Genomic DNA, 25,119 nt, shown 5'->3' with positions numbered 1-25,119 from the left:
GGTGGAAACCTGGAATTGAGGTCTGACCAGCGCGGGAACAAGACCTGACCCTATGATGACACCAACCAGACCAACTGCAAGACCTTCTCTGGAATGCTCATTAATGAGACTAGTGCCCAGGACCCCATCGGACACACTTTCTTACTTTGCTGACACTGGAACTGCAAGCCCAGAGGCCTTCCAGCCTCTTGCCACCCGACCTCCCTGGCCTCGTGGAAACCTGGAACTGTGGCCTGATCAGCACAAAAACAAGACGTGACCCCACAGTGACCAGACATCGGAGGCCCGGCTGCAAGAGCCCCCAGAACACTCAAGGGCACGACTGATGTCCAGGACCCCATCAGGAGCACGCACACTCCTCCTGGAGTAGCAGACTTGCCTCACAGATGCCCAGGATCAACTAGGAGCAGCCACTTATCCAGGAAATATGGGAGACATGCTGGACTTCAGGTGAGACTGAAACTTTGGGCTTTCATGTCCCCCTTCCGCAGCATACACCTGGCAAATGTCTAAGCCATTGAAAGCAAAACGGATGGAGTTAAGGCTGGACTCACCTTCCAAAAGGAACTGAGAGACTGCTGTGTGCTCTGTTTTACAGAGACCTGGCTCACTCCTGCTACACTGGACTATGCCTTACAACCTGAGGGTTTCTCAGTTCACTGAATGGATCACTCAGCGACCTCAGGCAAGGCAAGGGGTGGTAAGGTCTGCCTCCTGATCCACATCTCCTGGTGCTCAGACATGGCAACCCTGACAAGTTACTGTCCCTAGACCTAAAATATCTTATATGTCCCTACGACCTGCCACGTGTTCACCTGACAGCAGTCTTCATCTCAACCTGCGCAGAAGTGAAGAGTATACTTGACTAAGTATGCAACATTACAAACAGTCTTGAGACAGAATACCCAGTAGCCAGCAACTTCAACGAGGCCAACCTCAAGAGCGTGCTCCTAAAATACCATCAACACATCTCCTGTCCCACCAGAGGTCCAAACATCCTTGACCATTGCTATACAACCATCAAAGACGCCTAGCGCCCTCTCCCTTGTCTGTATTTTGGAAAATCAGATCACAATGCTGTGCTCCTTCTCCTGCTTACAAGCAGAAATTGGAGCATGAGGACCCAGTACAGAAAGTAGTGCAGTATTGGTCTGAGGCAACAGAAGGGCTTCTATGGGACTGCTTAGTGTTGGTGGACTGGGCCATTTTTTCAAAAACTCCGCGGCCAACCTAAATGAGTATGCCACTAACGTCACAGACTTCATTAGTAAATGTTTAGAAGACAACATGCTGAAGAGGTTAATCAGAACATTCCCCAACTGGAAACCATGGATGAACTGGGAGATCCACATCCCACTGAGGTCCAAGTCTGGAGGCGTAAAGATTGGACAACCCTGACCTATTCAGAAAATCCGGGTACGACCTTTGTAAGGCCATCAGAGACACCAAGAGGCAATACCAAACTGTTGTTTGTGGCAGGGCTTACATGACCATAATGGAATACAAAGCGAAGTCGAAGAGAATTGTAGGCAACAGTACATCCCTAGCCAACGAGCTCAATGCAATCTATGCTTGCTTTGAACAGAAGGTCAGTGAAATGATGTCACCTAGCCAACACGGATGCACCTGTACCCACTGCTGCAGATGTTAGATTGGCCTTCTTGAGAGTGAAGCCAAGGAAAGCAACTGGCCTAGCTGGAGTCCCAGGCCTCACACTCATCCCTGGATAACAAGGATACCTAAGTTAGGTTCCTGCTTATTGTCTACAATTCTGCCTTCAACACCATAATTCCAAGCAAACTCAGCTCTAAGTTAAGAACTAGGTCCTCACTCCCCACTCTGTAACTGGATCTTCAACTTCCTGACCAACAGACTTAAGAACAGGCGACAACAATTCCTCCACCACAATCTTTAACACTGTGTCCCCTATTATACACCGGCACGGTGGATCAGTGGTTAGCACTGCTGCCTCGCAGCACCAGAGACCCGGTTCGATTCCATCCTTGGGCAACTGTCTATGTGGAGTTTGCACTTTCTCCTCGTGTCTGCGTGGGTTTCCTCCGGGTGCTCCGGTTTCCTCCCACAATCCAAAGATGTGCAGGTTAGGTGGATTGGCCATGCTAAATTGATCGTAGTGTTCAGGGATGTGTAGATTGATTAGGTGGGTTATAGGGGGATGGGTCTGGGTGGGATGCACTGAGTGTCGGTGTGGACTTGTTGGGTCGAAGGGCCTGACCCCACACTGTAGGGATTCTATGATTATACACTCATGACTGTGCGGCCAATTCTGTCCCAACTCCATTTGCAAGTTTGCTGATGACATCACTATTGTAGGTTGGATCTCAAACAACAATGAGGCAGAATTACAGGAAACAGATTGAGTGCTTAGCAGCATGGTGCAAGCACAACAATCTCTCCATCAACATCTGCAAAATGGAGGAGCTGGTCATTGACTTCAGGAAGTGGAGTGGAGGGCACGCCCCTGTCTGCATCAATGGCGCTGAGGTGAAGGTAGTCAACAGCGTCAAGTTCCTGGGAGTGATGATCACTAAAAATCAGTCCTGGGTCACTCACATCAACTCGACGGTCAAGAAAGCACAGCATCTCTACTTCCTCAGGACGCTCAGGAAATTTGGCCATGTCCACAGACACTCTTACAAATTTTTATGGATGCACCATAGAAAGCATCCTAACTGGATGCATCACAGTATGGTATGGCAACTGCTCTTCCCAAGACTGCAAGAAACTACAGAGAGTCATGAACACAGCCCAGTCCATCACGTAAACATGCCTTCAATCCATTGACTCCATCTATACTTCCCATTGCCTCGGGAAAGTAGACAACACAATTAAAGACCCTTCCCACCCCAGTTATACTCTCTTCCATCAGGCAGATGTTTGAACACGTATAAATAAAGAACAACTTCCTCCCCCGCTGTTATCAGACTTTTCAATGGACCTCTCAAACTTTAATCTGATCTCTCTATCTCTGCACCTTCTTTGCGACTCTGACACTGTATTCTGCACTCTGTTCTGCTACCCTGATGAACTTTATAGGGTACAATCTGCCTGTATACCATGCAAAACAATACTTTTCACTGCATCTCGGTACACGTGACAGCAATCAATCAACTCCTTTCTCAACTGTACTCTAAGGTGTTAGCTAGACCAGATGGACTGCAGCAATTTAAGAAGTTAGTTTACCACAAATTTCTGAAGGGTAATTTTGGTTGAGCAGCAAATGCTGGCCTTTCCAGCGATTCTCCAATCACATGAAAGAATTTTAAATTGTGTAATCATTTCTGAAATATTAAAGTAAGTAGCAACTTTGCACATGCAATTCCCATAAACAGCAAAATGGCAGTGATCAGAGAATCCTTGTTGACACTATCACAGATGGACAGATTCACTTAATTCATTTCTAATAGGCAATGTGTTAGTAATTAAAGCACCTTACTTCTGTAAGAGACCTGCCCTTCTGTTTGGATTTTTTTTGCATACTTTTCTAACAAACATTTTTCATATTTGCTATTCAAATGACTAGTTATTTTGGTACACTCTTCTGCTGGAATATCATTGCTTTACAGCACCATGCGTTGGGGAGGATGTCAAGGTGCTGGAGAAGTTGGAGATGAGATTTCCTGGAATGTTACTAAGGCTGATAATTTCAATAATGTGGAGAAGCTAGTAAAGGCCAGAAAAGAGAAGGTTAATGGAAAATTTAATAAAGATGTTCAAAATTATGAAAGCTTTGGCGACAGTAAATTTGAGAAGTGTTTACTCAGTAACCAATGAAAACAGATTCAAGGTAATTAGAAAAAGGTGAGATTAGAACTTGTTTTACTGAGCTAATTTCTATGTCGAATACAAGACAGGTGGAAGCAGATTCAATAGCAATTTTTGAAAGGGAACTAAAAATATATTTAGACAAAGTTTGTAGAATGATGGGTAAGCATAAATTATTAGATGAATCCTTCAAAGTGCCGGTACAGACATATCTTTGATATGATACCTAATATAAAGTCTGGGTAATAGAACACAGTGCTACAGCATGGAAACAGACCCTTTGGTCCAACTTGTCCATACTGACCAAGTTTCCCAAACTAAACTAGTTCCACTTGCCTGCATTTGGCGCATATCACTCTAAAACTTTCCTATTCATCTACCTCTTCAAATGTATATTCGATGTTGTAACTTAACCTGCATCCACCACTTTCTTTGGCAGTTGATTCCACAGATGAACCACCCCTCACCCTTTTCAAATCTTTCACCTCTCGCCTTAAAAATTATGTCCCCTAGTTTTGAGCTCTCCACCTAGGGCAAAGACCTTTGCTGTTCACCTGATCTATGCCTCTCATGATTTTATAAACCGGTGGGAAAGAAGTCCCAACCTATCTAGCCTCTCCTTATAACTCAAACCCTCTAGTCCTGGCACCATTCTGGTGAATATTTTCTGAACCCTCTCCAATTTAATATATCCTTCCAATAGCAGAGCGACCAGAAATGTACACAGTACTCCAAAAGTGACCTCGTCAATGTCCTGTACAATCTCAACATGACGCCCCAATTCCTAAACTCAGTGCTCTGACCAATGAAGATAAGCATGCTAAACGTCTTCTACATGGGACACAACTTTCAATGAGCTATGTAGCTGACCCTCAAGATCTCTCTGTTTGACAACATTACTCAAGGCCCTACGATTAACTGTATAAGTCCCACCCTTGTTTGTTTTACCAAAATGCAGTACCTTGCATTTATCCAAATTAAACTCCATCTGCCATTCCTCAGTCCATTGGCTCAATTGATCAGGTTCTTTTTGTAATTTTAGACAACTTTCTTTCCTGCCAACTTTGCCACCAATTTTGCTGTCATCGGCAAACTTAATAACTGTGCCTCCTATTTTCTCAATCAAATTGTTTACATAAATGACAAACAAGAGTGGGCCAAGTACCGATCCCTGTGGAACACTGCTGGTCAGAGGTCTCCAATCTGAAAAATAAACCTACATCACCAGCCTGTGTCTCCTACCATCAAGCCAATTTGTATCCAATTGGCAAGCTTGTCCTGAATCCCATGTGATCTAACTTTACTAACTAGACTACCATGTGGAACTTTTCCAAAGGCTTTATTAAAGTTCATCAATCTGCCTCTGCCCTCATCAATCTTTTTCATTACATCTTCAAAAAAACCTAATCAAGTTGGTAAGACGCAATTTCCCTCGCACAGAGTCATGCCAACTATCCCTAATAACTCCTTGCCTTTCCAAATGCATGTAAATCCTACCTCTCAGAATCCCTTCCAACAATTTACGCACTACTGATGTCAGACTCATCGGTCCATAGATCCCAGGCTTCTCCTTACAGCCTTTCTCAGATAAAAGCATAACATAATGGATGAAGTTAAATATAAAAACAAAGAAGGTAAAGGAAATTATTAGGACAGCTAAACCAAAACATGAAAGTGGGTTAGAGTGAACGTTTAAAGCGATCTAATGCATTATAAATGTATGCGCAGCAAGAGCAAAAAAGAAAAAGAACTGACAACTGAGAAAGGAAAGAAATCTCATGCATTCATTGTCCAAATTAGCAATTCTTAAAAGTGTGGTCATTTGCTGTAACATAGAGGAGTCTGTTGAACAGTTTGTTCTTAATAAGTGTAACATACAAACATAAGAGAAAACACCAAATAATTTTTCAGTAATGTTAGTTCAGAGATAAATATTGAGCAAGTTAGCATATCCCTTCAAATATTATCACGTGATCTTTTATGTACTACCAAGGGGATAGATGGGACCTCAGTTTAATGTCTCATCTGAAAGAGTTCCAACATTACAGCATTCCCTCAGCACTGCATTAAGGCCCCAATCAAAATTATGTACTCATGACATAAACCTGCGACTTTCAAACTCAGAAGTGAAGGGCTGTAACTGAAGCACGGATGGGGAAGTGTAGTAAAAAATATCACAAAAATAATATTATTGCAGAAAAAAACCATGCACTCCATAATATGATGCTATAGATCTATACATACATGATATCAGTCAAACAAAGCCAAGATAACAAAAACAAAATTAGATCAATTTTTCATGAGATAATTTAACTTGTGCTATTATGGTATAGATCTAAGATATTGATCCGCCTTTTTAAAATTATCCAAGAACCACAGATGCATCTTTTATTAAATCACTACCTTCAAAACATCATCATCTAAAGGGTGAGAGATGTCTGATTTACAACACTACCATATCTGACCATCAACTGTTTTTAAACAGCACACTGCAACTCCAGGAAGGACTACCGATAGCAGAACTTGAACCTTACAATTTAGGAGCTAATCAGAGGTAGAGGTAAAATGAGGATATGAGGAAAAAATGCAAATACAAAAGAAAGTGAAAATTTGCAAAGGAAATAATGAAAGGTCAAAGTAATAAAGTCCACATACTTTCTAATAAATATTTCACTAAATTAATCAAGTATTAATGAATGGCAACAATTTCTGGTTAAACTTGCATCTGGTATCTTGAATGGTAACAGGCTGACGGCGATGAAAGGAACTACTTCAGATACAATCTTTGTACAATACAAATGTGTCTGGGCAGGGACAAAGGTAAATTGTATTATGTTATTTTTATCCTCCTTTGTTTGTACACAGTTTTAAAAACTTATTTCTTCTTTTCTCTTCTGAGTTAGGCTGCTATGTATTTTCTCCCAAAACCCTCCATTGGTGAAGTCCAATTTTTAAATTTTGAAGGGGAGGCCATGGCCTAGTGGTATTATTGCTGGACTGTTAATCCAGAGACCCAGGTAATGTTCTGGGGACCTGGGTTTGAATCCAACAGTGGCAGATGGTGGAATTTGAATTCAATATTAAGCATTAAGAATCTAATGATGACTGCCAATCCATTGTCGATTGTTGGGAAAAACCCATCTGGTTCATTAATGTCCTTCACAGAAGGAAACTGCCATCCTTACCTGGTCTGACCTACATGCGACTCATAGCAATGGGGTTGATTCTTAACTGTCCTCTGGGCAATTAGGGATGGGCAATAAATTCTGCCTGGCCAGTGATGCCCTGATCCCGTTAATGAATAAAGAAAGATGTCAAACAAGTATAACAGTGAATAATCTGTACCTGTCGAGATGGCTATACAATCACTGAACTAAGACCAATTGTCAAAATTCTGAAGCATTATATTGAAGACTTTACTGTTAATTTGTAAACTTTGTCATTTCACTAATTATTCAAACAGGACAAACAATGTGTGCCCATATGCAACTATGTATTTCTGGTTGGGATACAATTCATCTTTGAGAAAATGCAGATTTTGTATTATTTCTCAAAGACAGTATGTCTTTAAGAGGCATGCTCATAATGTCATCACGGTATTGCAGCAAGTGAATAAGGATATAAAAGTCTCAAATATCATGTTAATTGTGATCCTTTAGGGAAGGAAACTGCCATCCTTATCTGGTCTGGCCTACATGTGACTTCAGACCCACAGCAGTATGGTTGACTCTTAACTGCCCTGTGGACAATTAGGGATGGGCAATAAATGCTGCCTAGCCAGTGACACCCTCATCCCGTGAATGAATAAAAAAAAACATAACAAACACATTTATAAGTACAGCATATCCATGCATTTAAATTCAAGTGTAATTAATAAAACACAGATGCATGCAAGAAAGAATCAAAAGAAGTCAAGAGTGTAAAATTAAGAACAACACCACAAGGATATGGGTATTAATTCACATGGTTTTCAACTGAGTTTAGAAAGCTGGTGCCCACTGAGGGCTCTTTTGTCTAGGACGGGTTCAAATGGGTGCATTTGCCAGCCGTTTCAGAAATCCTTTTGAAGTTGACGAAGGTGCAGCAAGATTATGTTGCTGTATGGATTTGATCCACTTTTGAACAATAATAAGAATCTTCCACTGAAGTGGTTTTGAGAAGATATCAGACTTGAGGCAGGGTGAACTCAGCCTGGAGTCTGGTTTTCTGCTGGAGGGTCTTGGTCTTAAACAGTGGACTAGATTTTTTAATCAGACTAAAGCAGAGGTTCAAAAAAAATGTAAAATTAAACCTTCTGTTAAATGATCCGAAGTTTTGTTCATGGGATAACCCCATGAATGATGAGTCACTTTAATTGATGGGCCAGGTTTTATACCTTTGCGAAACACTGTTGTTAAATATAAACAAGAATTACACATCATGCATAATGTGTATTGATAACACCCTGTTATTAACCAAATCAAGGAGAGAGACAAATGTCTACTGCTCTTTTACATTGTTTTGACTTCAATTACCATGTAATGAAAGTGACAGATTTCAGGAGAGTAGATCTTTCTGAGTTCTGTCCTGGCAATTGATAATTGGAACTTTGCAGACATGTAGTCAACTTGCATCATTTAATCAGTGGCAGATTGGCACATTCCAAGGTCCAAGATTACGTGCTGAGGGATGCACTAAAGCTTGGGGAGCTGCTGCCAAGGTACAGTGGGGAAAGATCATTGTCTGCGGTCTTTCTGCCAAAGTTATATGGGGATCCATTCAGTTATCGGACCCTCCTAATGCCTCAAATACATGTAAGTATAGTTTTGCACAATTAAGAAATGCCTTTGGTTTGTTAGTTGGATAAAGTCAAACTCCAATGTTTGTTTTCTTCACAACAGAACTGAACTGCTTTAGTGACTATGTATGTACATACATTTTTTATGAATAAAGTATTTTTTGAAATAAAAAAAAAAATCAGTGGCCATGTTCTAGGCCAAATTTTAAAACTTAAATAAGAAAATACATCTAATAGAAAAAAAATTATGATCCCTTTCCAGTCTTGGCGTACCTGATAACAAAACTGAAAATCTTTGACAGTAACTCCTAAAAATTAGGCTGTGTTAAATCAAGGAGATGTTGAGTGACTGACAGCCAACGCAGATTTGTAAAAACAGGAATGACAGTCTAGCAGGACGTATTGCTGGATAGGTATAGACAACAATGATTTGGATGAGTTGAAATTTGGATGAGAGCCTTGTCGAATAGAATTGGAATAGTAAAAAAAAAACAAAATTGTGGATTCTGAAGATATGAAACAAACAAAAACAGAATCCCTGGAGAAACTCAGCAGGTCTGGCAGCCTCTGTGAAGCGAAAACAAAGTTAACGTTTTGAATCCAGTGACCCTCTGTCAGCAGAGCCTTGAAGAAAGGTCACTGGACTCAAAACGTTCGCACATGCTGTCAGACCTGTTCAGTTTCCAATCAAAAAACAGAAATCACTGGAGAAACTCAACAGGTCTGACAGCATGTGCGAACGTTTTGAGTCCAGTGACCTTTCTTCAAGGCTCTGCTGACAGAGGGTCACTGGACTCAAAACGTTAACTTTGTTTTCGCTTCACAGAGGCTGCCAGACCTGCTGAGTTTCTCCAGTGATTTCTGTTTTTTGATTGGAATAGTCAAGTCTGGAGACGACAAAGGCATAGATAAGGATTTTTGTAGCAGATGGGCCAAGGTGGGGTAGAGGAAAGCGATACTACAAAATGGGAGCATGGTATGAAAGAAATGTATAGGATGCAGAGATCAGGATGAGACAGTCTGCAAAGAGGGCAACAGAGACAACAGCAAAGAAAAGATATGCAAGACAACAGAAGCACAGAGCTGGACGTTAAATTAAATTATGGAAATCTGCTTTGAAGGAGCAGAATATCATCCTAGATAATCAGTTTATCACAGTACATACCCAACAGCTTGCTCAGTGAAGGAAGTTGGACCACAAATACACACAAGTGTTTTCAACTCTTCAGCATGCTCTGTCAAATATTCTGAACAAAGGGACATCTCAATCTTTCCACGTTTCCCCATCCATTCGGAGTGAGGCTCTGAGAGGATATATTCAACCTTAAACCTAAGAAGACAAATAAAAGCGCATGTTAGATAATGTCATTCAGGGAGCTTCCACTGCAGTGCAGAGTTTAATTACCTTTTCTTTATTTTGTATCATACAGTTCCAAATTGTAGCTCATCTTACAGCTGTTGCTATAGTTTCTTAGCTGAGCAGGTGCTCCAGAATCATAGCCTTAAGATTAGTCGGGTATTACTCACTGCACAATATAATGTGCCTATGGAGAATTTTATGGTTGACTATATTTACAAAAGCATTAGCCTGTTCACCCTGCAAGCTTACCCAGAAACCAATCTCAACCCAAAAAATGCACTTTCGTGACATCTTAGTCATTGTACTTTTGTCAGCAGCCAGAGCCTTCTGCAAAGTACTGTTAAGTTTGAGTTTACAGGCTTCTGACTGACTGGCAGCTCTCATCGCTCACTTTTCTCCCATAGTCTTCAATATTTTCACCTGTTGATGCAATTTCTCCTCAAATGATTAGAACATGAAATGAGTTAAAGATTCTTCAAGAGAATTCCTACATGCACCTAAAAGTAATCCTTTTGTTTCTGATTTTCTAATCAGCAGCAATAATGTTTTCACTGATGAACTTAACTCATTTTATAAATTGGGATATTTCTGTTAGATTGCCTACCTCCCCAGTCCAACATCTTACACTAGAGGTTTCAGATACAAATGTATCTGTTTTGCTCTGCCTAAACACAGTCATTTCGTCCCATTCAAAAGTAAAACTGAGACTTTCTTAACAGTGAGATGGGCAATGTAGATCCAGATAAGACAGTACAAGAAGTGAAAGGGAACAGACACCAGATAATTCAGTGTATGTGAGAGAGAGATAGTGGACACCAGATAAAGCAATATGAGAAAGAGAGCAAACATCAGATAAAACAGTGCAAGAGAGTGAGTGGACACCAGATCAAACAGTGCAAAGAGAAAGAGCGCATACTAGATAAAACATCATGAGAGAGAGAGAGAATGGACACCAGATAAAACACTGCAGAGAGAGAGTGTATCAGATAAAACATTGCGAGAGAAAGTTAATCCCAGATCAAACAGTGCAGAGAGGGAGAGAACAACAGATTAGAAAAAAAAGAGAGAAACTGCAGACACCAGATCAAGCAGTGCAAGCAGAGAAGTTGGGGACTGTGTTTCAAACCTTCTAACTTTGGAAAAGGTAATCTTCTAAACTCGCACAAAAAAGTAAGAATTTATAGGCACATGAGAGGAAGGTGATTTGTGAGTAAAGGTGAAAATGTTCTACTTTCCAGTAATCTCTTTGTCGTTAACGGTAAAAGAATAAGGGTAAAGTAAGTAAAAAATAACTATAAAATTTAAAGATATGTAACTTCCAAGTTGAAGGTTAAGGTATGGCTGGGCAGTTCAGCCAAGCAGAATGCTCATCTGTGGCATGTAGGAAATTGTGGGTGCTCCTAATGACCTAGATGAGCCTATGTACAGGATACGCCACTGACTACCCAAGTTTCAAATTTACGTTTCAGAGTTCAATCAGCGGCTACAGTGAAAGTGCTGCATCCACACTTTGATAGCACATTCAGGGAGCTGGTCACAATGCAAGTTAGGAGCAATCAGGTGCATAGGGAATGGGTGACCACCAGGCAGTCCAAGGGAACAAGCAGGTAGTTCAAGTCACCAGATGTGCTGCTCATTAACCACTTTTATGACCTTGATATTGGCAAGAGATGGATCCTTGGGGTAGTATAGCAAGAACCAAGCCATTGGCAGAACAGGTGACCAAAATGTACAGGAGAAGAGGAAGAGTGGAAAGGCAGTAGCGACAGGGGATTCTTTCATTGGGGAACAGACTAGAATTTCTGCATCTATCAGTGTGACTTCAGGATGTTGTGTTGCTTCCTTGAAAGGGAGGATTTCCCACCTCTCCAGTTGGGTCAAGGATGCCAAAGACAGCTGCAGGACATCTTTCTGGGGGAGGATGAACAGCCAGAGGTCATGGTCCACATTGTCACCGATGACAATTGTAGCAGAGGCAATTTGGTCCTTAGGGAATTTAGGGAGCCAAGTAGGAAATTAGCAAGCAATCTAAAATGGTCATCTACAGATTACTCCCAGTGCCACATGTCAGTGAGTACAGAAATAGAATAAGATACATGAATATGTGGCTGGTAAGACGGTGCAAGAGGGAGTTCTTTAGACTCCTGGGTCACTAAGACTGGCTCCAGGGGAAATGGCACTTGTATAAGCCAAATGGGTTACATCTAAACAGAATCTGGACCAAGGTCCTTGCAGGACATTTTGTTAGTGCTGTGGGGAAGGGTTTAACCTAACTCAGCAAGGGTGTAGTAACCAAGAGCAATATTAGAAAGCAATATAAGGGTGCATGAAATGCTGAAGAAAATATAACACTAAAATAGAGAATACCAAGTTATGAGGAGTTGGAGTAAGGGAGAAAGTAATGAATCAGGGTTACATTGAATGGAGTATGTGGATGCACGGAGTATTGTTGATGAGATAGGAACCTTGTAGGATTATGATGTTGTGGTGACAAAGGAAACCTGGCTTAAAGTAGAATAGGTCTGGGAGTGAAACGAGCTACAACATGTTCGGCAAATACAGGAAAGAGAAAAATAGGAGGGATGGTGCTTTTGTTAAGAAGATCTCTGCAGTCCTCAAGAAAGAGATGTTTCAGATGGTTAAAGAACAGAGTTGGTTTTGCCAGAGCTAAGGAATAAGAAGGATATGATTACATTCCTCAGTGTAATGTACACACCAACAACTGGAAAGGATGTACAGGAACAAATCTGTAAGGAAATTACACAGCTGTATAAGCATCAGAGAGTAGATATAATGGGAGACTTTAATAACCCGTCTATAGATGGGACAGTGTCAGTGTCAGTGTAAGAGGTAATGAGAGGACAAGCTTTTCTATATTGTATTCAGGGGAATTTCCTACAGCAGAATGTGTCCAGCCCAACATGAAAGAAGGCACTGCTAGACCTGGTTCTTGGAAGTAAGGTATGCAAGTAGATCAAATAATGGTGGGGGGATACTTAGAGGATTTAAGTTTTACGATGATGGTGGAAAATGACTTTGTTCTTACTCTGGATTGATCAATCAACTGGCAGACAGCAGACTTCAATGGAACAAGAACTGCGCTAGGATGGACAGACTTGAACCAAAGGTTGGTAGAAAAAACAGTAGCTGAACATGGGCTACCTTTGAAGAGGAGATGGTTCAGGCACAATAAAGATATATTCCCTCAAATGGGAAAGGCAGGCCAACAAATCTGGGCTCCCTAGATGTCAGTGGTGGGGAATAGCATTCCCTCTAATTTTCTTTCTGGCTGTGCAGGCTTCTAAGCTTTAGATGCAGCATCTTAGAGCAACTGCGTGTTGGCACAGCCATGCAACTTTAGTGGGAACTTTGCAGAAGCTTAGAAGGATAGAATTAGCAGTTACATGGAGAGAAGTGTGAGGTGATACATTTTGGTAGGAAGAACATTGAAAATCAATATAAAACAGGGAGCATAATTCTTATGAGGGGTGCAGAAAGAGAGGGCCCTGGCTGCATATGTGCATAGATCAATAAGTGAGTAAATAATATTGTTTAAGTGGTTAAGATAGAAACTGACTTGGAATTAAAAAAAATAGAATAATAAAAATTAGAAACTAACTTTGACAGATGGAGTCCACTAGTAATCAAGCTTCACTACTCCACAAGTCTGCCAAAGCTCTTAAGAAATAAACTCATCTCTTATGTCTTAATTGTTGAACAAACAGTTTGAAACAAAAATCTTGGATTCACGCTTAAGGTTGCCTTGCAACAGTCTCTGAATTAAAATTGCTTTTTCACTTCACATTTAGGTATGGCAGTTGTGCACAGGCTTGCAACAAAAGAGCAGTGTTCTCTCTCTTTCTCTGTCAGCAAGGAAAAAAAAACCTTACAACAAAAACCAGTCAAAAAAATTTTCTTTCTCACTGAAGTAGTTTGAAAGAACATGGTAAAATTTCAATTGTCAATTGTAACTGTAACTGTTTCTCGACTGGCTTTGAAATTGGGTTTGAAGATCATCCATCATTGAGTCACTGTCAGCAGTCGAATACGTTGACTAGAAATAAAAGGAACTATGAGAGGTCAACTCATTTTTATCCACTAAATTTGAAATCTTGATCTACAGGCGCATTTTTGTTTTAGCCTGTTTTTCAAACCCTTGATACATTTGTGCTGAGATGTGCTGTGTTGGCTTATCTGACTCTGAATGTGTGGGAGAATACAGGGAAATAATTTAAAATTGCAGAGTAATGTTAGTTAATAAACCACTTTTGCTGCTTGTTTAAATAACTTCTATTTTTAATTTTTAAAAAATTTATTGATAAAACCTGGTGAACGATTTCTTTTTTTCAGGATAACAGTGCTAAAGAGAAAGCAGTTGATGACTTTAGTGGTAAATAAAACATCTGCACATTTTCAATGACTTGTAGAGTAATGAGGATTAATTACCAGTGCACTCCTACCATCACAGACAGTTCGTTGTTTTCAAACTTGGATGAAGCTCTGGAGAAATGGTTCAACCCACTAATTGTGACCTTTGGTTCAAAAGGCTGAAGAGCTACAATGTACACAGAAACGTCTTAGATGCTGATACAAGTGTCCTCAACGAAGCACTAGACTTTGATGGAAATTGTGTAGCGTCGAATACCAGGAGTTAGGGACTGCCTGGAGTTAATCATAGAAACCCTACAGGGTGGAAACAGGCAATTCGGGCCATCGAGTCCACACCGACACTCTGAAGAACATCCCACACAGATCCACCTTCTTACCCTATCGCTGTAACCCTGCATTTCTCATAGCTAATCCACCTTAGTCTACGCATTTTGGGACACTACAGGGCAATGAGGCATTGGCCAATCCACCCAGCCCGAATATCTTTGGACTGTGGGAGGAAATCGGACCAACCAGAAGAAACCCACGCAGACACGAGGAGACTGTGCAAACTCCACATAGACAGTCACCCAACGGTGGAATCAAACCTGGGTCCCTGGTGCTGTGAGACAGCACTGCTAACCGCTGAGCCACCTCGCTGCCTGTGTATGCAACCAACTGCAGGGCTCAATTTATGGTGATGTCGTCAAAATGGTTATCCGGGCAATGGCTTGAAACCTGGGCCCTCAGATTGAAAGGCTGATCCTCTATCGAATGGGCCACCCTGGCTCTTATGATCAGTTTCTATCTTAATCACAAACAGCATCATTCCTTCTCTTAATGATAACATTTTACTCTGGTTTTCACAAGTGTTTATTCCACCTTTGAGTCCTGTTTTTGTGAAGTTACCACAAATCTATTGGTGGAAAGATAGATCTTGGTTGGAATATGCGCAACACGTGCATTTTGCAAGTGCATGTGCTAATTGCAGGTTGAAATTGTTTTCAGATGTCAGTGGGCAAATTATTTTCACTATTCACTTTAAAAGGGTGAAGGTATGTTAATTAACTTTTCAATATCTGGGTGATGAAAACAGCAGCAAAAGAAGTTTTGAAGTGGCCTTTATGCTGTACTTTCCAGGGGCATTTGAACGGAAAATCTGGCAATATGCGGTAACTGTCACATTATGATGAAGTAACTCCCAAAAAAAATCTGGGCCTTGCCTCAGTAGGGTAGCAAATAAGCAAAGTAAAACTCTGCCACAATCTAATAGTATACCCACCATGATGGTGACAAACATTATGATCAACAAAGAGAATTTCTTTTACTTAAACCTTGTAATCACATGGTGTACTCACTGAGCAACATGGAGGGAATGTTGACTATGCTCACTATAATGGAAATTCTCAGTCATTCCGTTTAAAATCAGTATACAAAACAATTCACCTTAAATAGAATTTAATTTCCAAGTAACACAGCAATTTCTGATGGACAACTTTAGAAAAATAATGGGATGGTTAATTTGGTCTCACTGATGCACAGTGAGGTGGGTTTCTTCTGGTTGGTCCGGTTTCCTCCCACAGTCCAAAGATATTCCCCTGGGATCAAAACATATGCAACTCATTAGCAAACATTAACCTCGGGGAAGCTTAAACTCAATGGGAGAACATCGGAATTGAGACTTGCACCCTGTCCACAGGTCTGGTGTTAGACTTGTATTAATCATTTTGAAAGAAATAAGTTTAAAATTAGGTCTTGCCAAACCTGCCATTTCCTTGTAAAATGTTTTAGCAGCTCAGTCATAGCAACATTTTGCAAACTTTCGTGAACTATTTCGTCTGTTAATGACACTACGTGACACTACAGGAAACATGTATGCTAGTCACTTAAGTATTCAGCAATTGCAAAATTATATACTTTAATTGATTGAGCATTCAGCAAAGAGAATGAAGTCAGGATTGGGATTTAGACAGATAGTATGACAGCACTGTGGCAGCTCTGATAACAACATATCACCAGGGTTGCATGATCTGCATTCCAGAACACAGAAGAAAGCTAGACTAATTACATTCTTTTGAGATAGAAACTGGCCAAAGGACTGAAGAGTTACAAATGCTATCAACACTTCAAAAAAGTAAAATGGAAAATGTCGGTCATTATAGACTAATTAGTTTTATGTTAGGAGTAAGGAAACTGCTAGGGGCTACAATAAAAACTCATTGTTGATCAGTTAGAAAGTCATGGAATAATCAGGGATACAGTAGCCTAGTGGGCTCGTAACCCAAGGATCATAGCAATCTGCAAGATTGAATCCAATAAACCTAGAAGATGTAGGCTGAACAATGAAAGTTTCCAGGTTGTTATAAAAACCCATATGGCTCACTAATACCTTTCAGAATGGGACCTGCCATCTCCAGTGAGTCTGGGTTACATTTTTCTTTTTTAAAATTCTTTGATGGGATACAGATGCCACTGATCTGTCGCCACACCCTAATTGCCTCTGATTTCAGTGGCTTAAGTCCTTTCAGAGGGCAGTTGAGAGTTAACCTATGTCATCTGGTAGAAGTTGAATTCCATAAAAACTCTAGATATTAAAAAAAGTAGCCTAAGCAGGACAATGTAATCACTGTCTTACTATTCACTATTCTAAGAACAATTGGCCACTCAGTGGATATCTGCCAAAAGACTGGCATCCTTGGCACCCTTGCCATCTTTTGAAAGGCTGCTGTGCATCCAGGCAAGTGTTGGAAATCCAACGTAGCCCTTTACCTGCAATGTCACGACACAGTGGCCACAAAGTAACATTGCTCATGGCACATACCTCGCTTGGCTGACACTCTCTCACACTCTCATTCTAGTCACGGTTTAACCACCACCCTTGCAGCTTACTGGTCTTAGCTACATTCCGTCTAATCATTCTCTCTTGGTCACTGCCACTCTATCCCCAGAGCCCTCTGGAGAACTGCAGCTTGTCATTATCCAGTAGGAGAAAATCAATACAGATAAGCTGTTGGACAAATCCAAACTAGAGCTTTTATTTACAGCTACCAAAAGTGAATACAAACAAAATTAACAGAGGCTGCATGACACTCCACAAAGCAAACCAAATTCTGGCATCATGACAGATGACTATTTCATATTCCATGATGGTCTGCTCGATCCAGCTCTTATCTATCGGAACAAGGTGTGAATCACGTTCTGTCTGGCTTGTAGCATCTTATGCAGCTGAGCTCCGTCATGGACAAGGACAGTTTCCTCCACCCAAATGTCCTCATCGCAATGGTCCTGTTTTCTCAGTTCCTTGAAATCTATCACATCACTCTGTTGCCTGCTCAAAATGTCAGAGCGCAGCATGTCAGGATGATGTGGTATGATGTGTCTGGACTATACTGAAGGCCCCCCCCCCATCAACATCAAGCCTGGTCCAAGCAGTGGAACCATGTCTTCAGCAGCCCCATCATCTGTTCTACCACAGCCCTGATTGCAGAATGTACACCAAATTGATGAAGGCACCACAATGACTGAGTGACGGGCATATTACATTAAAAAAAGAGTGCCTGCTGTGCTTCAACCCCTTCCCCAAATCTACAACGTACTGTCTGGCATGAAACGTATAGTTGAATTCAGTACAGTCCATCATTATACCTACATGGCATTTCATGAAGCCCTCCCCCCGTAGCACTCTTCGAAGTTTCACAAAGGATGAGATGCTTTTGGTTAGCATTTATCTCTTTTTAAGTCATTGCTGCTAACTTCAGCATTTTGAAATGCTAAAGTAAAATTTGCAAGCAATTTGATTGATCTTGATTCTAAACACACCTTAAAATTCTTTTCCTTTCCACATGAATAGATGGGCAGCAGGAAATTCAGACTGAATGGAGGAAACAAAAGACAAACATTTAAGGATCTAACTACAACATTAAAAACTAATTTGTGGTGCAAAAGGTTATAAAAAATTTGAATGGGTTGTGGGCTGTCATAAAAATAAAAATGCAAAATTAAAATACAATGAGTAAATTTGGACCTATACAGAGCTTTGTGCTTCTTATTTAAAATATTGCATTTGAATGGGGACCATATTTATTTCAATAGTTTGAGATTAAATTACCTGTACATGGAGAGAAAGGAGTAGCAGAGAGCGTCATTGTTATCTTTTCCTCGTGTTTGATCATACGTTTGCTAAACCTGCTTCCACAGGCACATCTCTTCACAGCAACCAAGTCCAAATCTAACTCATTCCAAATCGATTCCAGTTTAAATTCTAAATTTCTGATTTGGATTCACAGCTATCTCTGAGATATTCAGTGTTACTGCTTTCATCATGTTGAGATTCAGCGAGTCATTACTTGATTTGCTGACTCATGGCCAAATAATGGAATATCAGTAACTTAGCCAGGATCCTGCGTAGCTGGCTCAGAGCGTTGAAGTGATGTGCAGAATTATGGATACAGACATGTTTATAGAGAGACAGAACGAGAGAGAAAGACAGTGGGGCAGTGGATGAGGTAAATAGAAAGGGTGCAATACGAGATATATGGAATTGAAAAGGAAAACAGAGAAAGAGATGGACAGGGAGAGAGCAGCCTTTTTTTTTTGCATTCTGCTATACTAATTTTAGTACAAAAATAAACTGGTATTCTACAAAGTTTTTTCTTTTCATAATGATACAAAAATGTGTGCTGTCTGTCCATTGATTCTGATGATGAATCATTCTTTTTAAGAGTCACAGTTAGTATGATGACCTTTCCATCTGCAGTTCAGAATTAGTTCTTGCACTCTGTGTCCAAGTAATGAATTTCAATGTAATTTTACAGACAAAGTAAGCAGCAACCAGAAGTATAGGAGATCAGCATGTTAATCATCTTGAATTGTATGTAATGAACCAAGTACTTTTCTGTGACAGACTGATAACTAAAATGGAATATGTACATTGCAAGATAAAATCTTCAGTTAACAAGCACAACCACAAACATCTTATAAGCCATGCAGAAAACTGTGTTTTGACGAACATACCACTGCTCAGATTTAAGATTATTTGTTACATGGCGATCATAGAATTTTCAGTCTGCTGATCAAATGAATACAAAATTCAGCCCACAAAGTAATATTAAAATATCAGGCTTTCCTGCTGTAGCTCTCTCTATCACCACTACAGGAGTTAGTTATAAAAGTACATAGTAGTTCAAGGAAATCACAGAATTAAACAAAAAGCAAAACAGTTCAAATGCAAAGAGTTTAGACCTCAATTGTTTGCAATTGAAATCTGTAATCCTGAGCTCAATTTACCTCTTGACCAGCATATTTACTTTCATTTACTCATTAGACATGGGCTTCACTAACTGGCCAGCATTTATTGCCCGTCCCCAGTTGTTCTTAAGAAGGTGATGGTGAGTTGCCTTCTTGAACCACGCAGTCCATGTGCTGCAGATTGACCCACAATGCCAATGGGGAGGAAATTCCAGGATTTTGACCCCGCAATACTGAAGGAACAGCAATATATTTCCAAGCAGGATGGTGAGTAGCTTGGAAGGGAACTTGCAGGTGGTGGTGTTCCCATGTATCTGCTGCCCTTGTCCTTTTATATGGTCTGTCCTATTTAGCATGGTGATAGTGTCACAGAACACAATAGTGGGTATTCTCTATAATGAGGGCAGGACTTCATCTCCAGAAGAATTGTGCGATGGCTAATCTTACTGATACTGTCATGGACAGATGCATCTACAGCCAGCAGATTGTTAAGGTTGAGGTTGAATAAGTTTTTCCCTCTTGTTGGTTCCCTCACCTGCTGCCGCAGACCCAGTCCAGCAGCTGTGCCCTTCAGGACCTGACCAGCTCGATCAATAGGGCTGCTGCGGAGCCACTCTTGGTGGCAGACGTTGAAATCGTCCACCCAGAGTACATTTTGCACCCTTGCCACTCTCAGCGCTTCCTCTAAATGTTGTTCAATTACAAGTACTTACATTAAAAAAAGTCAACATATATTCCGTAACAATAAATCATAAGCCCTGACTATTTGTTTAATCTCACACTTAGAAATACAGAAATATGCCACTTTAACTCGACTGACAAAGACACTTTGGTGTAAACATTTTGTTACCTTTTGTCTTTTAAGGCTAACTGGTCTAATTGATCCCTCCACAATATATCCTTTTCTGTCTTGTTGAAGAACATCAATTGTACTTTCCTGAAACAAAACAAAAGCACCATTGAACAATTCCACTTTATATAATCAATGAAAAAGGTTGTTTGATTGAAAATAAGTTTTTAAATCTGAAAGGTTAGTTTGAATAATATCAGCCCACAGTCAGATGCAGTGATCCCCAAGGCAAGATGTAGTTTCTGCTCTGCTAGTAAGAATAGTGAAAACTCCAAATGCATTCGTGTAGTGTGTGTGCGCGTGTGTGTGTGTGTGGGGTGGGGAGGGAGGGGTGGGGGACATGGAAGAATGTGTAACACTTAACTGTTCTCAATGCCTGACCAGCTGCAGTATGGAATTTTGAACAATTAATAGGAAACAATAAAATGGGGAAATCCCCTGTTGCTCAATAATACCAAAGTATTCTTCATACATGATATCCACTTCAAGGGAACAAAGTTCCAAGAACTGGGAACAGGAAGAGGCCATTTGGGCGCTCAAATCTGCTTCATTATTCAATATTATCATATCTGAGAGGAACTGGAGCCACAATTCCGTTTTCATGTTATCATGATTCCCTTGTCATCAAATGTCGAACTAATTCAGCCTTGAACGCATTCACTTATCTAGATTCCACTACTCTCTAGGGAACAGAATTCCACAGATTGACAACTGTGATAGAAAATGTTTCTCTTCATTGCAGTCTTAAAGGGGAAACCTCTAATTTTTAGTCATTGGAGCAAGTCTAGAATTAGGGAACATATGGATAAATAATGTTAGCATCCACACTTTCAAATTTCCTATGGATCTTATATGATTCAATAAGATAATCTTGCATGCTTCTAAACTCCACTGGGTGCAGGTCCACCCTGCTCATCCTTTTCTTATAACTCCTTTATTCCAGGAATCAGACAAATAAACCTTCTCTACGCTTTTTGTTAAATACAGTTGTCTTCTTTGTTAAGCAAGAAGACCAAAACTGTATGCAGCACCTCAGATGTAACAAAATTTTCCTATGTTTTTATTCTATTCCCTTTGCAATAAGTGTCAACATTCCGTTTGCCTTCCTGATCACCCACGGTACCTCACATTCCACTTGGGAACCCTGCAGCCCCATGGTATCAATGTGGACTTCACAAGCTTCAAATCTCCCCTCCCCCTACTGCATCCCAAAACCAGCCCAGCTTGTCCCCGCCTCCCTAACCTGTCCTTCCTCCCACCTATCCCCTCCCCGCACCTCAAGCCCCACCCCCATTTCCTATCTACCAGCCTCATCCCGCCCCCTTGACCTGTCCGTCCTCCCTGGACTGACCTATCCCCCTTTAACTCCACACCTACACCCATCTTTGCTGGCTCTGCCCCCGCCTCTTTGACCTGTCTGTCTCCTCTCCACCTATCTTCTCCTCTATCCATCTTCTATCCGCCTCCCCCTCTCTCCCTATTTATTTCAGATCCCCCATCCCCTCCCCCATTTCTGAAGAAGGGTCTAGGCTCGAAACGTCAGCCTTCCTGCTCCTCTGATGCTGCTTGGCCTGCTGTGTTCATCCAGCGCTGCACCTTGTTATCTCTGAAAAGCTACAAAGGTCCCTTTGTGAGGGAAAAGTGAAGGACAACAGAAAGAAGGATTGACTTAGGCGTAGACTTATCATGTATGTCACAGAGCAGGGAACAACCGGGCTGCAGCAAATATCTGAGGATGTCACAACAATCAGACATGTGTGACATACCATGACAGGAGATCTGCTGGTAGGTTTAGCTACGAGCAGAAGCATACCATCACTAATGAACCATTATTGGGCTTCCATGGTAAATCATATCCTCATTACATAAAAACACTGCCATGCCACCATATAGGTTTTATAACTGGCAGCATAAACCAAACCATTTACTTCAATACTTATTTTTGTAAAGGAAGGCTCTTAACTTTGAAATAAGAAAAGGTTATAAGAAAATAGAATTATATTACAGAGCAAATTTTAAAAGGCTACTTTTATTGTGAATGACACCACTAGCCAGCACATCGATGGCACACATTCACAAACACAGCTTTGCAATTGGCTGGATCAAGATGACATTATCCACATAAACACAATGGAATCAAACTTCTGCTCATCAGCTCATTGAAATCAACAGATATGTCATCTCCTGCTGTAATGATTGTTAAAAATATTTCAATACAAAATTTAGAATTAGACCTTAGAGATTTGTGCAATGTGATATCACCCTGATTTTACTGCCACTCTTTCCCATGATCCAGTTATTGTAAATACCGACCGGAAACGATCATCTTCACATTACATGCTGCTCTGTTAGATTAATTTATTTCTGATGTCTGTGTTTAAAAATCGTGAGTGAAAATAATGGGCTGTCTGTGTCACTGGGGACAGGAGGCTCTCTTTTTAACAGGAAGAAAACTCATCAGAGCAAATACAGTTTAACAGATTGACCATAACATTTGCATATCCTGACAAAGACATCGTATTGCCGTAAAATGACATCACTGGCGCTGGTGGCTATTTTATCAGGGAAAAGAAAAATATTATGAAAGAATGAGAGTAGGCAGAATGCTTTTGTTTTATGTAAAATTGTGTTGAACTTAGTAATTTAGTTTTAACTATGCCTCAAGTAATAAAGATATCCAGAATAGTCAGGGTAAGAACATTTGTGAAAATTATAAAAGTAACTAACTGTCTGACTGAATTTCACAAATGGTAACCCCCTGAAAATATCAGACCCATTTCTACAGAATTTCCACCATGGTGAATCCTATCTCTGGCAACTGCACGAAGAGGTTTTTTTTTGAATATAGTTTTAAAGACCAACAAAGGTCAGCCTCTTAAATAGCTCTTAATATCATGTTCAAGTTACTAGAGAGATGATTGCCTGGTTACATCCATTATTTTGTGTTTCAACATGGTAATTGAAAACAATGAGGATTTTGGCTAGAATGTCATTCCTTTCTACCAGTATATAGAAAACCTGCCTGTTATTTTAAACCCTGAGAGAAAAGTATGTGAACATATCAGAAAAACCAGTGGCTGCGTGAAATTGTGTTGCAGCCATGAATTTAAACGATATTCTTGCATGGGTCAAACTATTATTAAAATTTTGAAATACAGTTTGTTCAGATTGAAGGCCATCTATCTGAAACATTAACCATCCCTTTGAAAGAATTTTGTATGATCTGCTGAATGTTTCCAACATTACATGGTTTTATGTCAGATTTCAGCATCTGCTGTACTTTGCACTTTGTTTTATTGAATCCTTTTTTTAAAATTCTGCCTCTCCTAAGAAAACCAGGAACAATTTACAACTATATCTCTATTCCATCACTGTTGCAGGGTCAAAATCCTGGAACTCTCCTCTTAACAGCATTGTATGTGTCCCACACACCGTGGATAACAGCAGTTCAAGAAGGTGTCCCAGTGCCACTTTCTCCAGGGCAACTAGTGATGGGCAATACATGCTGGCCGAACAGCAACATCCACATCCCATGAATGGATAAAAAAAAATACCCTGGTAGATCTGCAAATTATTATAAAAAGTTATATTGGATTTTAATCTCACAAGTATAACATCACATCGATGTAGATTGGTCTGAACAAAGTGAAACATGCAGAAGCAGCATTCTTGAATACCTGAAATTGAATACAGCTTCACTTAATAATCTAAAAAATCAAACTGATGGAACTTACCTGAAAGAAGGAATTTTCAAAGCGAGGTTTATAAGTTTGATCATTGGAGTGAAGCCTGTACCAGCAGCCAATAGGATGAGCTCAGTTATTCCTTCAAGTTGTGAGTGTTTGAAGTTACCTTCTGGGCTACTCACAGATATACAGTCTCCTTTAGATAAAATACAGCAACGAATTACTAAGGAAAAGTATTGTCATGTTAATTGTTAATTTGGAAATAACTTGCAACGCCCTGTCTTCTAAGGTAAAGCTAATTCATGAAAGAACTAATTGTGATTAATTTCCGTTAAAGTTTAATCATAATTATTCTTGATTTAATCACATAATTAACATAATTGCTGTATCTACCTCATTTGCCTGTTTTATCATATGGAATTGAAAAAATGGAAAAATCTAAACTGAACTATTACAAGTACTTTTATTATTTGTTTATGGGACATGGGTGTCGCTAACTGGCAAGAAATGTTTTTATTACTCATTCCAAGTTGCCCTTGAGCAGGTGGTGGTGAACTGCCTTCTTGAACCACTGCAAACCACATGCTGTGGGTTGACCCACAATGCCATTAGGGAAGGAATTCCAGCGTCAGTGATATATTTTCAAGTCAGATGGTAAGTGGCTTGGAGGGACTTGGAGTGGCTTCCGTGATACTGGCAGGCCAGATTTTGCCTTCAGGAATTCGAATTTGGAGGTATGAACAATTTTGCGTTGTCTCCCTTCCTTTGTCACCAGGCTGCCAAGAAATGTGATTTTCTTGCTTAAAAGCCTCAATTTGTGTCAGAGACAGATCTGCTGTCTCATTTGTGGATCCAAGGTGGGAACCAAAGGTAGGATGGCACCAGAACTGATCTGCAGAAGGATCTGTATTGTAATTCTTAAATAACTGGCAGACCACCCCCACAATGAACCCTTATAAGTGCTGCTAACAGGTCGACGACTTCCCAAATTATCATCTGATTTTGTAGTGATACCACTGCCTCTAACCTCTCTCTTATTGACCTT

At 40.3% G+C, this 25,119-nt stretch overlaps 1 protein-coding gene across 6 annotated transcripts in view; it reads right to left on the bottom strand.

Annotated features, from left to right (window-relative positions):
* The window catches only part of LOC109921721 (cytochrome b5 reductase 4), a 92,031-nt gene that overhangs the window by 5,470 nt on the left and 61,442 nt on the right, over positions 1 to 25,119 (bottom strand). For 5 of the 6 annotated variants that reach the window (XM_048596968.1, XM_020521765.2, XM_048596969.1 and 2 more), the window contains exons 13-15: positions 24,123 to 24,270; positions 20,389 to 20,475; positions 9,729 to 9,893 (exon numbers count right to left, since the gene is read on the bottom strand). In XM_048596968.1, the coding sequence (XP_048452925.1) occupies positions 9,729 to 9,893; positions 20,389 to 20,475; positions 24,123 to 24,270 (400 nt within the window). Of the gene's footprint in view, positions 1 to 9,728; positions 9,894 to 18,110; positions 18,163 to 20,388; positions 20,476 to 24,122; positions 24,271 to 25,119 lie in introns of those variants that run through there. The other variant, XM_020521781.2, reaches the window with a different exon arrangement.

The sequence above is a fragment of the Rhincodon typus genome, chromosome 5, assembly GCF_021869965.1.
Source record: "Rhincodon typus isolate 14 chromosome 5, sRhiTyp1.1, whole genome shotgun sequence".
NCBI classification, from domain to species: Eukaryota; Metazoa; Chordata; class Chondrichthyes; order Orectolobiformes; family Rhincodontidae; genus Rhincodon; species Rhincodon typus.
Note: the sequence above shows the minus strand (reverse complement) of the source record. Positions and strands in the feature narration are given on the sequence as shown.